Source organism: Alexandromys fortis, unplaced genomic scaffold (assembly GCF_014885135.2).
Source record: "Alexandromys fortis isolate MF-2015 unplaced genomic scaffold, M_Fortis_MF-2015_v1.1 scaffold_24, whole genome shotgun sequence".
Classification (NCBI taxonomy): Eukaryota; Metazoa; Chordata; class Mammalia; order Rodentia; family Cricetidae; genus Alexandromys; species Alexandromys fortis.
Genome location: NW_026067906.1, coordinates 14,136,048 through 14,154,805, shown reverse-complemented (window position 1 = coordinate 14,154,805; position 18,758 = coordinate 14,136,048). Strand labels below are relative to the sequence as shown.

General features: G+C 36.8%; 1 protein-coding gene across 1 annotated transcript in view; it reads left to right on the top strand.

The window, feature by feature from the left end:
- The window catches only part of Trhde (thyrotropin releasing hormone degrading enzyme), a 357,366-nt gene that overhangs the window by 206,034 nt on the left and 132,574 nt on the right, over positions 1–18,758 (top strand). The window contains exon 6 of the mRNA XM_050135614.1: positions 6,490–6,627. Coding sequence (XP_049991571.1) covers positions 6,490–6,627 — 138 coding nt within the window. The remainder of the gene's footprint in view (positions 1–6,489; positions 6,628–18,758) is intronic.

The following is an 18,758-nucleotide window of genomic DNA, read 5'->3' as shown; positions in this document are numbered from 1 at the left end:
CTAGCAATTCGCTACTCTTTAGACTTTGCAGAAGGCAGGTCCCACAGAGTCACATAACTGCAGCTTCTAAGAGTCCTTGGAAATTATGACCTTGTGTGACTCTCTATCATCACTTGAGATTTGCTCTGTAACCTGCACCACAAAAACCCCTCTGTGTATGACCCTCCAAGAATAAAACCATTCCTTGACTTTTTGCTAATTCCCCTTTGCCCCAAATGTCCTTTCCTGTCACTTATTCCTCGAATACTTAAATAATTTGCAAAAATTCAGTTTAAACTCTTGCTTAGAAGCTTCCCCTGCCTCCCTCAGGCATAACAAGTCACACCCTTCTCATGACTGTCTTTCTGTGTCCTGAGCCCACTTCCATATTCGCATAGAACAGGTTGTGTTTTAATATCTGCTTTCATCTTTGCCTCTCTTTCTACTACTGTGAAGTCTTTGAATACAGAATCCATTGCTCTTTCTGTCCTTAGAACCAAGCATGCCATCTGGGATCTGGCAGGTGCTTAACGAATCTATGTTGAGCTAATTCACCTGTTTAATCTTAGCAGCTGCACATGTGAACGCTAAGGGCTCAAGAGTTTGTGTGGGCTCCCAAGGTTGTATGGCCAGCGAAAGGCAGATGTTCACTTTCACTGTGGGACTCTTGTGTCAACTTTGCACACTCATCAGCCAGCCTTTTCTCCTAAGTATATCAAAAGAATCAGTCATGTTCAGATCCAACTTCTAGGGATAATTGAGTCTTTGTGATTGATTGGACACCACTCATGTCTGCCTTGAGATTTTTTTTTTTTGCTCTTTTTTATGCCTATGAATATTTCACCACTACTTAATTTGTGTCAGCCTTGTCCCTCGCCTTCCTTGTCTTTGGTTTGAGTCTCTGATCTCAGAAATTTCTCTATGTTTTTTTCCCCCCTTTATCTGTTTTCTTCTGGTGACAGATTCAGAGCATGTGACTAATATTTCACCTTATTACTCTTCCTTATACTTCCTGTAGGAAGTTGCTGATGGCTTTAACTTTGCTTCTTGTTTGACAGTTCACATCCTGCAACTGTGTTTGGAGCAGCCGTTTTCTCATTTAGCCCCGTAGACTTGACATGTCCAGTCAGAAGCCACTTTGGAACACTGAGGACTATAATTTCCTAGATATTTAATGATGTCTTAAGAATTCTTAACTTTCTTCACAAACACACAGCCAAAATCCAATCTACGAGCTGCTGATGTGATTAAAATTGATTTTAGAAGTGAATTTTGGGTTCTGTTCATGTTCTTTAGCAACTACTATGTATTGTCAAAAGATAATTCCCCCCTTTCTCTTAGACCCAGGTCCTTACCTGCAATTGTTTATGAGACTCTCTTGTGTGCACATAGGCATGTGTAAAACTGATTTTTTAAAGCATATTCTCCAAACCACATATTTACAACCTTTCTGTCAATTGTCTTCAACTTTTCTTTTTAAGTCTTGTTGATGCTAAAATCCATATAGTAATTTCAAAGCATGGAAAATACTTAAGATATCTCTCAAATCCACATCTGCTTCAGCAGCTAACTGCCCTAATCCATTGTTCCTGCTTCTACCCATAGACTAGTGATTACTTCCTGTCTCTAAGCTCTATTAGCCATCTCGTATACCACAGCTACAGCACTATTATGTCATGATACCTATTACTGTCCATTTATTAAAATCTAACTCCTCAGCCTGATAATTGAGGATTCAAGTGCTGTGGATTTTTTTTTATTGCATGTTTACTCTGGCATGGATTTGTCCCTCTGAAGCTGCTTCCCCTTCCATCTCTCAGGCACTTACTTGGATGCTGTTTCTTCTGTTAAACCTTCCTGAACTAATTCAGCATTTTATCCCCTGAGTTTTCTAGCACCCATTCTGTTATAATCATTTTGCTGTGCATTTGTCTATTGTAGTCTATTCTTTTCTCTTCTTGAGTTCAGGAGTAGGAAGTTCAGGATTTAGTCCTTCATTCATTCCACAAATGCAGTATTATATCTGGCATAGAGTGGAAATTAAATAGATATTTATTGAAGAAATCAATGGGCAAGTGAAAGAATGGCTGTATGCTTTTCATGAACGATTCTGCAGTTACCCATTCTTTATTTTTCTGAAATGTCTTTATAAATTTCTCAAGTTCATCTCTCACACACACACAATCTGATAGTGGAAAAAATGACATTTTTATATTACTGTAACTGTTGCAATAAAGACATGCATGATTCAATTCTGACCAATATCTATGTTAAAGCTGTGGAATTCTTGGTTAATGTTAATACCAAACTTCTTTAAAAGATTTTAAAGTGTCCCATCTCCTTTTATGTGCTGCCTTTTAAAAGTGGTAGATTACAAATGATACCAGCCTTAAATATGGGAATAAAATAAAAACGAGGTACTACATAATCACTGAGTATACGATACAGACACCCCAGAGCACACACATACACATACATTCTAAATTAAGTAATTATAAGGTTTTATTTTCTTACTCTTTAAAGAAAGTCACCAAAGATAAGTCAACTATTGTATAGCTTTCCTAAAAATCAGATTGGCAGCTTTAATATATATAATAAAACTATTATTTCATTCCCTATGGCCAACTATTTTATTTTATCTCTTATTGAATATTCTAAAAATGGATACTTTTTCTTCAGTTTTTAACATTCATTGCTCCAGATAAAAGATTAGAAAGTAACTAACACAGGCTAAGATGGCTGTTTTTACTATAGGGGCTATTGGTTTTAATATTACAGGCCTTAGCCAGGTAGTTTCTTACTTTGTAGTGATGCAGGTATTTTAAAAAGGTACAGTTCCCTTTCTCCTGTGAGTTATCTCTAGTTCTGTAGTACTGTCGAATTGAATTTGCCTCTGGCTAAATTTTCTTTCATTTTTTTCCCCCTCATCAGTTTCACGTGTGCTGTCTTCTTTGCTTAATATGTGCTCCCCTACCAGGAACACAGGCTCCAGTGTATTTTGGGGCTCAAGTCTTTTTTTTTTCTGTTATTTAATATCATTTTGTTTCAATAGGGTAGAAGATAAATCATTGACCAATGACTTACCCATACAGAAGTTAAATAATGGTAATTGAAATTACTTTAAGTGACAAAGATTTAATTTTGCTTTCCTCCGGAAGCATGAAGTAATGTTTATGTATAATTGGTACGTACTTCCTTTAACGTTAATAGTTCTTTGCAATTGAGTTTAGATTTCAGTCTTAAAGTCTGTTTTTAACATTTAACCCTCATAGCTCTAGCAAACAAGGACTATTCATTAAATTTTAATGTTGATCATTGTACATGTATTGTTGTTAAAGATAAAAATTATCATTCAGATAAGCATCATTTAAAATTCATTTTAGATGTCTTTCACAGTCAATCTGTCTTTGAAGAATTTAATGTTACTTTGTCTTCTGAATGACATCACATCTTTGATTAAAACTTTTTGAAAAATCAAAGCATTCATTGGTCAAGTTTTAATAGCAATATACATTTTATAATTTTTACTTAGAGTCTAATAACAGATATTGTAACATGTATTTTATTTTATTGATCTCTATATTTTTCTCTGCTCCCCTCCATGTCTCTCCCGTTCCCTTCAACCTTCTCCCATGGTCCCCATGCTCCCAATTCATTCAGGTGAGCTTGTCTTTTTCTACTTCCTGTGTAGATTAGATCCATGTATGTCTCTCTTAGGGTCCTCATTGTTGTCTAGGTTCTCTGGGATTGTGATTTGTAGGTGGGTTTTCTTTGATTTTATGTTTAAAAACCACTTATGAGTGAGTACTTAATGATAATTGCCTTTTTTGGGTCTGGGTTACCTGACTCAAAATGATGTTTTCTAGATCCATCTATTTGCCTGTAAATTTCAAGATGTCATTTTTTTCTGCTGTGTAGTACTCCATTGTATAAATATACCACATTTTCCTTATTCATTCTTCAGTTGAGGGCCATTTAGGTTGTTTCCAAGTTCTGGGTATGACAAACAATGCTGCTATGAACATAGTTGAGCACATGTCCTTGTGGCATGATTGAGCATCCTTTGGATATATACCCAAAAGTAGTATTGCTAAGTCTTGGGGAAGGTTTTTTTCCTAATTTTCTGAGAAATTGCCATACTGATATCCAAATGGGCGGTACCAACTTGCACTCCCACCAGCAATGCAGGAGTGTTCCCTTTACCCCACAACTTCTCTAGTATAAGTTGTCATCAGTGTTTTTGATCTTGGTTATTCTTACAGGTGTAAGATGAAATCTTAGAGTTGTTTTGATTTTCATTTCTCTGATGACTAAGGATGTTGAACATTTTTTTTCAGTATCTTTCAGTCATTTCATATTACTTTGTTGAGGTCTTTATTCCACTTTTTTATTGGATTATTTGTTCTTTTGATCACCAATTTCTTGAGTTCTTTGTATATTTTGGAGATTAGACTTCTGTCTGATGTTGGATTGGTGAAGATCTTTTCCCATTCTGTAGGCTGTCATTTTGTCTTGTCGATCGCGTTCTTTGCTTTACAGAAGCTTTTCAGTTTCAGGAGGTCATATTTATTAATTGTTTCTCTCAGCGTCTGTGCAACTGGGGTTATATTTAGGAAGTGGTCTCCTGTGCCAATGCATTCAAGTAAATTTCCCACTTTCTCTTCTATGAGGTTCAGTATCCCTGGCTTTATGTTGAAGTCTTTGATCAGTAACATGTATTTTAAATATAAATGACTTAAATCTACCAGGACAGGCTCCAAAGCTACAGAGAAACCCTGTCTCGAAAAAAACAGAAAACAAAAACAAAAACAAAAAAAATGACTTAAATCTAAATCTTAATTACAAAATTTATAGTTTTATTTTGGAACTGCCAAATGAGTTATGAGTTTCTTTGTCTTGGTCATTTCTTTAGGGTGTCATTATTAATTTTAATGGACTATCTTCTGCTCCAACAATAAAATCAACAGGTTCAATGATGCCTGTGTTGTGAAGTGGAAGTTAATTTGAAAGAAAATAGGCAATTGATTTATGTCACATTCATAACTTAGTTAATGGGGGAGTTTGATATATCTACCTGTGGTCTTATGGGGCCAGGATCGGCCTTCTGGGACTGAGAACAATGTTATTCTAGTCTTTACTGTGTAATGTTTTTTAATGGGTAATAGGCAATCATTGTGAAAGTCTTAAAATACAAGATAACTAACTAAACACACTAGATATATGAACTATAGACAATTTAAACACCATTAGAAAATTGCTTTATAAATATAGCTAATTAATTAAACTACAGATTCAACGGACTAAATCATTAAGTGGAGATGAACATAACCATTTTTTAAAAAAATAGAAATTAATGAACAACATATATATGCCCAGTTAACTTTTCTCCCTAAGGCATATTCCTTCTTTGTTTCCATTTCCTTAACCTGAGGATTGCTGTACTCTCTGCTGGAAATTACAACTCAATCCACAATGACACAGTGTTTACCTGACTTCTCAAAACTAACAGACTATAGGACCAAGCTCAGAATTAAGCAGAGCAATTTAAGCATTAGAGTCTTTAATCTCAGTAATGATACTCCTCAGTTCTTAGCAATCTAGGGGGTTATTTAGGCTTGTTATCTTTTGTGACTTATTTTTCCTTCCCTTCCTCCATCAACTAAGGAAGGTGGCTGGGAGGACTAATAGCATCATTTTTTTGTTGTTGTTAACAGAATCCAAGCTCTTTCTTTAAAACAGACTTTCTTAAAAGAAAAAAAAAGAACAAAAAGTACTGTTCTTTACAGTTCATTTTAAAAGCAACAGGTTTGCTTTCATTAGAGAAATACTCCATGTAATAAATAGAAGCTTCGTGATTCTGATTGCTGACAGTAATTTGTGATGATGGATTATTAAGACTGGGTGATCTCTGCATTATGGCCTCTAGTCTAAATTTGTTTATATATCTCTATGCACTATAGCTGGATGAAAGCAATGATTTTAGTATGTGTTATGTCATTTCCTTTTCTTTTTTCTTTCTTTTTTGGAAAAGTACGTGTGTGGTGGGATGGAGGAGTGGGGATGCTGAGGTTAACTTGTTCTAACGAGAGTAGGTATATTGACTTAAATAGATAGGATTCTTGCACTGACATGACAGGAAAATGTTATTTGAGACTGGAATTGTGGTCTGCATCCTGTAGAAGACACAAACAACCCTGAATCTTATCACTGTCATATGTGTCCACTCTTCAGACTTGCTTCATGCACTGATAAAACAGACGGCTCTTCTTATTACTTAGGGCTTACAGTGGCCTATTGATTTTGTTTCATGTTATGCTTAAATCAACTGTCTTTTTTTTATACCATCCTAAGGGGCTACTTTATTTACTGAGTTTCCTTTAAATCTGAGTCTCACTCTGTAAGACTGATGAGCACCATCAGTGAAGTGACACACACGCTGTTCATGTTATCTGGCAGTTTCTGCCATAACCATGAATCACCCTTAATATGATCCCATCTACTGTATTACAGGAAAAGCAGAGATTTCTGACAGATGTTCTGCATGAAGTGATGCTTCTTGACGGTTTGGCCAGTTCCCATCCAGTGTCACAGGAAGTGCTCCGGGCAACAGATATCGACAGAGTGTTCGACTGGATCGCATACAAAAAGGTGGGGTAGAAGAGTGCCACATGCCAATGCGTTGCTTCACCATTGGCAGCGCTAACCTATTTCGTGCTAGGTGACTTATATTTTTCTATTCTTTCTCACAAATGAAAATTAATTGTAAGTAGGGAATGGATTATTAGGTCCACATCATCCCACGAATAGGAATTGGCTTTATAAATGAGTAAAATGGAAATTAATGTTTGCCAGACACTGTATGGGAATATTCAAAGTATTAATGAATAAATGGGAACTTCGTTTGAAATGAAATTGCTGTACAAACAGTGTAGGCAAATTTCAGTTTTTAGTACGAAGAATGGTGACCTAACTAGTGATAAATTCCTTCTGCTAGTGCCCCTTAAATACTTGACTGACTGATACAAATGGGTCTATGTGGTGACAGAACACATGCATGTTATACATAACTTTTTAAAGGAGTTTTGGGGAACTGGGTATGTTTCCTGGATGCTATGGCAAAGTAAACAGAAATTAGAAGCTTCTGAATGAGAGAGAAAAATTTTGAATCAGTGACAAGTCATAACTTTAAGGCACATTTCAGGTTTTTTTTTTTTTACTGTTTCAAGGATTATGATTTATCCTTATAGCTCTACCCCTTGATTTAATTTTTATGTGAGCATGTATGTCTTAGCCTTGACATATAGTAGTCATTTAATTTGTAGGTGAAAATTCACCTCATTTTTAGTATATAATGAACTACACTTATTGGAATTTCTATGTAGTTTTTATTCAGTTGTCTCATAATGTCATAAGCTTTAAAAATTACTAAGGTTAACTTGTCTACAAATATATTTATTTTTGATAATTAGAAATGAAAATAATTAATCAGAACTTCTAGGTATGCTGCCTATGATAATGTAGATACTTGATTTTGTGCTAAGTATTGTCTCTCTAAATGATTACTAATTAGGAATGTAAGCAATAATTAATATTTAAAGATGCTTTGTTAGTAGAAAATGTCATTGCATTTAATCAAGTAGAGATTTTTTGATATTTTTAGGAGTAATATCATTTAGGTTCATCATATATTTATCATGCTTTATTAATTTGTATGTGATGAGTTTTGGCTATGTTTAGTTGCTATGTATTTAATTTATTTAATGATAGTAATATTTTTGATATAATCTTTAAAGCACTTTATTAAGACATTCCAGACTGACAGTAATGTATCTAGTTATTTTCCCCACTCTTGACTCTAAACGGCTGTTTGTAAACACTAGTTTTATGTTAACATGATGATAATTATGCCAATATGATTTTAATCAGGTGTAATATCAGTGTCCCTTTAGAGGGAACACCCTATCTGTATTCTATAGAATTGCAGAATGTCAAGATGATTAAAGTGGCCTAAGATTAGAAACAGTAGTAAGTCTGAATATATGGCCATTTTCATTATATTCACTTTATATTTTGGCAAAGAAGCATGCTAGTTTACCGAGATGAAAAATCAGCCACCTATGTTGAGGTTCTCTGGGCCACCACGGAGAGAGTTTCTGATGAACGTTTTACCAGCTGAATATATAATTATGTTTCAATCATCAGTAATAATGTAGCCTTTGCTCTAATATTTGGAGTGCCATTGCTGTACAATACGCTGTACATATTTAGAAGGTACAGTCTGATAGGTGCTAACAAGTAAAGGCAGTGTGAATACCATCGCAATCAAGTGAAGAATACATACATCACTGTAAGAGCTTCTGAAGTCCATTTTAAATCCTGCCTTCTCCACGCTGATCATCTTTCCCGTGAATTAATTTGCATTTTTGATAGACTTATAGAAGCACTACACACACACACACACACACACACACACACACTCTTTCTTTCATTTATTATTCTTATCTCAAGGCACATACACATTATAGATATGGAAACAATTTGTTTATTTCTGGGCTTGGCTATTGAAAATATTACTGCCCATCACACACACACACACACACCCACACACACACTCTTTCTTTCATTTATTATTCTTATCTCAAGGCACATACACATTATAGATATGGAAACAATTTGTTTATTTCTGGGCTTGGCTATTGAAAATATTACTGCCCATGACTTCGGCACAACCTCACGTGTCTTTGCTAGCCGCAGAGTCTCCATGCCCCATCTTCTTGCTGCTTATGTAACTCAGGGTGGGTCTTTGTAAGTCTTGGAACTTTTCTAGTTTCGAGCCTTTGCTAAGTTGTGTGAGTTTCCCCAACCATACAAATTGCATTTGCCTTCCTCCACCCTGCTAGAGAGAATGTTTCGGTTAAGATGAAAGGCCTAGTCAGCAAACTCAGTCTTTTCTTCCTTGAGTTGCCTTTGCACAGAGCTGAGGAACACTGAACCATACACATTAGGATTGGTTTCTGGACCGCTTTGTCTGTTGCTTTCGTATATGCACTTATTTGGCTCCAGCACTGTTGTTTCTTCCTAACTGAATCATGAAATAAGATCACATCAGCCCTCCAGCTCGCTGTATTTTAATTTAACGTTCTTCAGTCCTTCACGGTGTTTTGCATTTTACAGAAAGGAGTTTGCTAATTCCTATAAAATTTACACTGGAGTTGTTAGGATTGTGTTGTATTGGTAAAACCATCTGGGAAATTGACATTTTAACAATACTGCTTTAACAGACCAAGTGTACTCTGATTCAAATCTGTCAGGACACTCTATTCTGTCAGGTGACTGTCCTGGTCTCTCAGCTATGGAGTTTATAATGATCTTTCATACCATTTCACAGGTTTGTTCCTGGATATTTCACATTGTGAGCCATTAGATGTGGTATTTTAAATTTGTGATTCGAGTTAACACTGACCTTGGACAACAATCAGCCCCCATTGCATTTCTGTTTCCTTGCCTTATTTATCATGCTATGTAATCATTCCTTTAACAATATCCTAATTATTTCTACCTCTACTCTTATTCTTCTTGAATTACAATTTCATTGTACTTCAAATAACTTGCAGAGAATTACATATCAGAAGAAAAGAAAGTTGTGGAGACATACGGGGATAAGTAGTGGCTCACACACAGACTTTTATGGAGTTGGGTTTGAAAACCAAAGACCTTCAAAGAAATACTTAGAGACATTGGCTATGGGTAGTCCCAAGGTTAGGATTCAAAGAAACAAAAAGGCTTCCTGAAAATTACAGTTTTGGGACAGAAAAAGTCTGATAACTACCATGTCATAAAGATGTAGATCTAAGGAAATAACAAGTTAGTTTATAATTGGAAAATGAAGACACTTTCATTGAAAAAATGTACTAAAACATTGCGTGATACTGTGCCCAGACATGAAAGGCTATAAAGATGCACTGAGACAGCATCTTTGCTCCCAAAGCACACAGGGAAATAAGAATCAATGACCCAGTGACCTGGATGATGAAAGTGAGTGAATGCTCATTAAATTTACATATGATACCAAGGTGGAGGGGACTGCCGCAAGCTTCAAGAGAAGAACAAATTGGACGATGACCTCAGCATTTTAAATAAGATGATTTAAAAGCAGGAACATTTTTCAGAAACTCATATAAAATGGTTTATTTTAAAGATTAAACATATACAGCGTAGAATAAAAAGAAAAGGATTTGTCCAACAGAGAAAAATTCGCAACAGTCATGATGACCCCAATTTTTGTAAAGGGAATGTTAATGGAAATTCAACTTGTGAGATTTTGCTAGTATATTCTACAGCTAGAATTTGACAAAATATTTTTTTTATGGTTCTGGCCACCTCCGACATATAAAAGACCAACCATTCATTTTTTATGCATTGTCTTTTGCTATCTAAGAACCTCACCCCCTGTGCCATCTTAGTAGAGCCATGATGAATACACAGAGAGAAAATATAGCCAGGACCAGTTCTGTAAGAGGAAATCTATGCCTTCTTTTAAAACCGTAACCTAGTAGATACAGAGCACAGGCAACTAAGCTAATGGTAGTAATAAGCATAACAGTAGTGGGAAGCCATGCATGTCCTTTAATGAGCTTCTCCATCCACAGAAGTTTTGTGAACTGCTTCCCATGTGCCACATCATTTATATCCAATGAAAATCTTGGAACACATGCACCTTTACTCCTGTTGAATGGTGAACATAGTCAAATGATCACTAAGGATTAAGCTTCTAGGGTGAGACAGTAATTGAAATACCTGTAAGGTCCGATTCTGGGTTCTCAATCTATAAGATGCTCTACAAACAACTACATCTCCATAAGAGCTGTGGGGTGAACAATTTCCACATGACGACAACTTAAGTCTCTTAGGTCACTCTCCACCCTCTTATTCCGATTATCTGAAGTTTCGCTTCTGATGTCAACTCTCTCCAAAAATCTGACTTCCTAGCATCATCTCCGACATACTTGTCTGAGTCATTGTCACATTTGGGCAGACATGTCCTTTGGCGGCACTCACAGAGAGATCTTTCTAGAACCAAGTCAGTTTCAGCCGGTTCGTTGCTGGAAATCCTGCAAAAGACTCAACAAAAATAAGAACGAAAGACAATGTCCTTATATTGGTGCATGAGGTCCTTCCTGTCCCTACTCACTCTATACTCTTTGAGCCCCACAGAACTCTTTTCTTTTGCCTCTGAATGTTCATTTCAGTCCTTACATTGTTTATGTCCCTGCGCTACCAATCTCCCTCCACAGTGGGGCTCTGAGCTGCTAATTCCTTCTGTAGATAATTTTGTTCGTCCTAATGGTGTTCACATTGCTCTCCTGGGAAGCGTTGCTTCCATTTCACTTTCTAAAAGAGACCTCCTCAAAATGTCGTCCTCGTACTTGGTTTTCTTCCATCTCTTTATTGTAATTCACTTGTTTTGCCCCATAATGTTGGTTATTTTCCAACATATTATACACTTGTCCAAGATTATGTGTTGTCTCACCCATTTGAACGTTAACTTTATAAAATGAGATATCTATGTCTGAATATTCCCCTAACAGATTTTTACTAATTAGTATACTGTTTTTACATAGTAGGCACTGGATAAGTATCTGTTGAGCTAAATTAAAAAAAAAAATTGTCAGAGAAGTCACAGTGAACCATGTCTGCAATCTCAGCCCTGGGGAAAGTGGAGACAGGAGGAATACTGGATCCTACATGGTCTAAGTGGGAAGTTTCACGCCAGTTATAGTTATGCAGTGAGGCCTTTTCTTAAGAATAAAACGAAATTGTAGAAATATTATGGTATTTCAAAGGCAAAGCTATCTTTTTATTGGAATAGAGAAGATGGAAGCCGCTGTTAGAGAATTTCAAGCATAATAGCATATGGATTTCAGAGGGGGAGGGCAGGTTGTGCTGGCCAGCCGTTCTGTTCTCTGGTGGGTTCTGTCTTACCTGGTCTGACTGGACTATGGCTCATGAGACCCCTCTGCCAGCTTGGCTCCTCTTAATTCTCATTTCCCTGCTTTAGACACAGTCATCCTCCTGTTGAACCTATCTTTCTGCTTCGCATTTTCCAAATAGATTCTCCTTCCTAACTTTATTTTCTTTATTCTTAGTCAACTAATATTACTGAATGTGAACCTATCAAATAAGCCACTATGTTGACATCTTTGGCACACTCGTGCATGCTGTAAGTAATTGACTGACTGAAGCTTCTGTGGTCATTTGGGGAAAACAGTTGGACCTTTCCTTACAGAGTTCAATAACAACAGCTAATGGTGCCATCAGCTCTTGTTTCAGGGACTTGACAGGAACCACCCACTATCGTCCTTGATCTCTCACTCCTGAAGGGAAATGGTATTACCTTTAGCTCACAGAAGAGTAAGCTTAAGCCTAGAGACTTCAGTGGTGTGTTCAGTGGTGTGTCAGGGTGGAAATTCACATTTCAATTCCAATCCAGGCTCTTTTTGTTCTAATAGGGCCCTTTTCTATTGTGATATTGCTTCATTAGGAAACGCAACTGCTCACAATCTTTTCAGACACTGCAAGCAGGTAAGATATCATCTGTGAATCAAACGCTAATATTTTAACAAAAGCAGCATATTTATTTTTTACATACACATAAAATGAGGTTATAAAATAGGAGAAACAATGGTCAGTGGTTAGGATCTCTTTAAAAAAGTGAAAAAGTTCGAGATGATGAAAATTAAGCGACGTGGGCGGCAGGGGGAGTGAGAGAGAGGGAATGAGGCAGGGATAGATTGAGTCAGAAGCATTTGAAGATAGAATCTGTCAGCACAGGCTACGGAGCGTACATATGAATCCCCTGGAGGCTATGGGGTTAGATGATGACTATGTAATTGGCTCTAACGTATAAATGGCCATTATAGTTAGCCTGGCCACCACTTCTCTGCCAACATCAAGGTCAAAGTAAGACAAATGGCCTCAAATTACAGGAAGCCATCTCAGTTAATATCAGAAAGAACTTCTAGACATTAAAGGGAATTAAGTATTTCAATATGAGTCATAGGAAATAAACTTCATTCTTTGATAGTATTTAAGGATAAAATAGAAAATCTGCTCTCAAATTAGCTAACTAAATTGGAGAACTACTCAGAAAATTCCCTCTGATCTTACTTCCTAGTGCATAATAGGCCATGGGATAAAATTCTGTCATTTTTGAAAACTCATTCTGCATTCACACATTTATGTGGGAAAAATCATTTCTCATCTTCCCTTAAACATAGAAGCATGAATGGCCAAGAAAGCAGAATGCCTGCTTCTTAGGTAAGACTAGGAGATCTAAAGCTAATTGCCATCTATCTCTGAAGGGTTTGCTGCTCATCTGCGACAAGTCATTGAAAGAATTTCTCCGCAGAAGACACTTGATTCTCTCAGGGCCCCATCTTTGCCTTTGTGCTTGGCCAGGGATGGTTTTAACACATCTTTCTTTGATGACTTTGGAAAGAAATTGTACATAATATGAAGGGATACTTTTATTGACTTTTTGGTGATAAAATGCCCTTATCACTCCCTGGTAAATAATTAATTCGTGCATTTGGCTGATGGAAGAGAAGTTTCCTTCACACATGTGTTTGACTGATTCATCACTGCTTGAATGCATTAATTTTTTTCTCACAAAAATATCCAAATACCAAAAAATACCCAAATACTTAGGACATATTATTTCTGTATTTCACTTAAAATTCCTTTCTTATGTATCATTTGAATGATGAACCTGAAAGAAAAAGTAAGAACTTGATGAAAGCAGGCATCAGGTTATGCAATGATGCCACCGTCAGATTAATGCCCTTCAGAGGACTTTCACTTCTTATTTTCTCGTGTTGCTTGGCTTTGTTGCTGCTTAGGATTTCTGTTGCTGCTTTTGAATCCACCTGCTGCACCACTTCTTCACCCTGCTGAAATGATTTGGAAGGGGCACTGTTGGCTTGTGCCTTCGTCTCTGTGAAAGGGGCAAACACAGGTTTAAGAAGCTTAGGGTCCGTGCAGGGTGAGTCTTGGCAGATATTCACTGAGTGAGCAAGGTCTGCTGACTTTGGTGTCAACTACAGTTCTTCAGTGTGCTGCTTCTGAGAAAAGCCCAGTTTGAATGACTCTTGCAATGGCTCATCGATGCTAGCTTCTACTAGCACTTATAATTAAGGGTAGAAAACATTTCAATTAGTATAAATGGAGATATAAAAGAGTATTTCCTTTCTGTAATGTGCTCACCCTGCAACCATATTTGGGCTATAATTCCATTAAGCAAGGTGGTTGCTACAGTACATCTCAGTAAGCAATGGGGCTCCAGGTAAAAGCCCAAGGTTATTCAGTCAGGTGCTTTGTGAATCTCAATTGTCTCATAGAGAATCTTGAGAAACAAATTCCAAAAGATGAATACTAAAAATAAACAGGAAGAAGACAGTGTGTGTTTCTCTAGACTAGAGTTAGAACAGAAAAGGTATTCTTGTGTCTAGATTTGTTTTTCAGGATGATGAGATTCTAGTATAGTTTTAAGGAGAGAAACAAAGTTTAATGAGTAAAGAATCTTGGTCTACGGACTTGTAAGTTTTTCTGCTATCAAAAGGAACAAAAAGAAAGAAAGAGAAAAACAAGGCTGGATAAAGACCCCACATTACAAAAGAGGATTTGCAGGGATTTCAGATTAAAGACCTACGCCCTGCTGGCAGTTTGTAGGCTTACAACAAAAGAACACATATGAAGAGAATGAGGTTGACCCTATTTCCTTGTGGAATATTTGTGAAGTATGTCTTTGTATTGGTAGATTTCTTTGAGGTGGGGGTCTCAGATTGGACTTATTAAGTTAAGTTAATTATCATTAACTTATTAAGTTAATAATTATTAACTGCCTATTAAGCCTAAAATGGCCTTGAATTTGAGATTCCCCAAGCCTCTGCCTTTGGAGTCCTGGGATTATAGGCTTATAATATGACATTCACATCAGATAGAAATTTTCTTTTAGAAATTTAGATTTATTCATTTTATTTTATGGGTATGGAGTACTTTGCCTGCATGTATGTCAGTATACTGTGTACATGCCAGATAGAGGATTTTATTCCACAAAGCTACATGTCTGATTTTAATCAACTACACATGACTTACTGATATTATACTGTATGGCATCTTTAAAGCCCCAGATTACCAAATATCTTTGTTAGGGTTTCTATTGCTATGAAGAGACACCATAACCACAGAAATTCTTAATAAGGAAAGCATTTAATTGAGGCTGTCTTACAGTTTTAAAGATTCAGTATCTTATCACCATGGTGCTAAGCATGGCGTATGCAGGCAGGCATGGTGCTGGAGAAGGAGCCAAGAGTTCTAGATCTAGATTGGTAGAAAGCATGGAGAAAGTGAGACTGGTCCTCGCTTGAGCTGCTGAAACCTCAAAGCCTTCCCCCAGTGACACTCTTCCTCCAACAAGGCCACATCTACTTCAATTGGGCCATATCTCATAATAGTACTACTTTATATGGGTATATGGGAGCCATTTTCTTTTCTCTTTTTATTAATTAGATTTTTGTTCATTTTAAATATCAACCACAGTTTGTCCTTCCTCCTCTCGTCCCCCTAACCCTTCCAAACTATGCCCCTCCCCATCCACTAACTGTTCCCATGGGCTTTGACAAAGCATGATACATCAATTTAAGGCAGTACTAAGCTTCTCCCCTGCATCAAGGCTGGGCCAGGTAACCCAGTATGAGGAATAGGTGCCCCAAACCAGCTCAAGTACCAAAGACAGGTACTGAGCTCATTGCTAGGAACCCAACAAAGAGACCAAGCTATACAACTGTCACCCACATGCAGAGGGTCTAGGTTGGTTCCTTGCAGGCTCCCTAGCTATTGGACCAAAGTTTTTGAGCTCCCACAAATTCAGTTCAACTATCCCTGTGGATTCTCCCATCAAGAAATTGACCCCTCCATTATTTTAACCCCCCTGTCTGGTATAATCCATCCTCCAAATCTTTAACAGGACTCCAGGAGCTTGGGCTGGTGCTTGGCTGTAGATCTCTTCATCTGCTTCCATCAGTTACTAGAAGAAGGCCCTCTGATGACAATTAGGGTAGTCACCAATCTAAATACAGGAGATAGCCAGTTCAGACATCCTCTGCACTATTGCTGGAATTCTTAGTTGGGGTCTTCCTTGGGGGCTGCTGGGAGTTTCCCTGGCACTAGGTTTCTTCCTAACCCCAAAATGTCCTATGGCAAACATTTTCATTCAAAATACCACACCAAGTTTATATGTTACATTTAAAATTCAAAAAGCCTAGACACTCCTGTCTTATTACCTGGGGTATCTTTTCTTGGAATCTGTCAAATGTGAATTTAAAGTTTATCTACTTCTGTTCTTAATAACTTTATACAAAGGACCCCCTCCCCCCCAAAAAAAACCCTCTATAAACAAAGACATAAGACTCAGCGTTTCTTCTTCAAACAGGTTCCATGTATCCTGGTATAATAAAATTCTAGTCATGCAGCAACATCACCATCCTTTTACCAAGTACTTTTTTTGTTGTTGTTTTAATGGAAATACACAATCTCCCTTAAAATGTTCAAAACAAATCATGCACACACTTTTGCAGATTCTTTTTCATGGATTTTTTTTTCAGGAGTGACTGAGGGCCATTTGATAACCCACTGAGAATGTTACTTCGGGTCTACATGTTCTCTATCCTGTACTGTTATGACTCTGCTTAGTTCCTGGTGGTACAGAATCAACTTGCCTTTTTTCTGCTTCTAAAACACAGAATATCTAGAATCTTTCTCTCCCCCCCCCCAATTCCTCACAGAAGAACGAGAAGGCTTGACTGTGACTTTTATCCATTTTATTTTTGAATTTAAGGAAGAGATATATTGTTTTTTAAGTCACCGAATCTGACTTTTGTCTTAAGGTCATTTTTCTCAAGCACGATAATTTGAGAACAGCTTTCAGTGTTTCACATAGGCAGAAAAAGAAGATGAAGCCCAAGGTGAGAAGTTTAACGGGAGGAACTCCTGCAAAGCCAGGGCCTTAAAGACCTGAACCTTAGCACAAGATGACCCAGAAATAAACCTTCATCCTTAAGAGACCACAAAGAAACTCTGTTGTAAACTTTGGAAGCAGGTAAGGAAGGGAAGAAAAAATACTTCTGGAAAATTTCAACTCGATAAGCAAGTTTCATCTGGTGTTGGAGCGCAAACGTAGCCTGCCTTAGTGCATTGCAAACCTCAGGCCAAGATTTAATTTAAAATGCTTGTTATGTCTCAAGATGCCCCTATCTACCATTCCGAACTAATATAAATCCTTTCCAGAAAAACTTACCTTTATACTTCCTATGACATCTCAGGTTTCCAATACTAAACCATGATAAAAAAAAAGAGTTTATCATTAAAAAACCCCACCCATTGTACAAAGAAACACATTCCCAAATCATTCTCTAGAAATGGTTGACAACAGAATAAATCATACATATGTAAGGCAATGCATATGCTGTGCAGATAATAGAGATAGAGCATTAATAAGCTGAGAAAATGAGCAATATGTGAGAAGATTTTCAAACCAACTAGGATTCCTAGAAAGGAAGTGTAGTACATGCTGTAAAATGAATATATAATTAGTGGTTCTGCCTTAGATTCAAATGCTGTATTCTAGACATGATTTGCATACATGTATGAATTGCCAAATGTGTCAAAATTGTCAAAAGAAACTCTAATTGACACAGAAAAGCTAGAGATATAATTATAAACTAGAGGATGGAGTACCACACATTACATGAGTATATTACATGGAGGTAAAGATGAGATCCATTCATATACAGATAGATGTACAGAAGGCTGGGTGTGAGGGTGTAAACTCAAGGCTTCATTTTACTTAATTTTTCCATCTTTTCTTTCTTTGTTAAATTATTCTTTCTGAGCTCCAGAGATGAATGGTTTTCTACACAAAATTGTGGCATCATTAAAAACTGAACTTTGAGTTTGAACTCTTAAGACATTCATCTTAGAGCAAAGAATTTTAACCATAAACAAATACCTATTAAATCAGTTTAAAATGTGTTTTTACTTGTGTGCACGTGTGAGTGTGCGAGAGAGAGAGAGAGAGAGAGAGAGAGAGAGAGAGAGAGAGAGAGAGAGCATGCACACATGTTGTAGCCAGAAGAGCATTTTCAGGAAGTTTTACCTTCACCTGCTGAGCCATCACAGCAGACCCTACTTTATCATTTTTATTCTCTTTTGTTTCATTTTCAAAGGTTGAGTAAGATAAAAACTGTGATAGTAACTTCCAAGGCTGCATTTTTTCATGTTATTAGGTATTATTGATTGGGGTTCCTGGTCCCTGGTACTCTACCCCACACAATCCTTTTGAAGAATTATAACAAGCTAAAGCCTGAGATATATTTTTTGTCGCATTCATATAGCTTGATAAGCAGTCCAAGCAAGATTTAACCCTGTCCTGCATGATCCATGTTCTACTGTGTGTGTGTGATTACTGGGAGCACAGTAAAATATTACTGACTTTTTGCCATGGAGACTAATCATTTATTCCAAAAGTTTTTTCCCTTCATTCAACCATTTCTTTTTTTCTTTCTTTCTTTCTTTCTTTCTTTCTTTCTTTCTTTCTTTCTTTCTTTCTTTCTTTCTTTTTAATGAATCTTGGACACTTCTTTTTTGCTTAATAAAGCCAGTCTTTTCATTGGTAGTTCCAGAAGACTCTGTCTTGATCAGAGAGATATTGTAGGGTGCTGTTT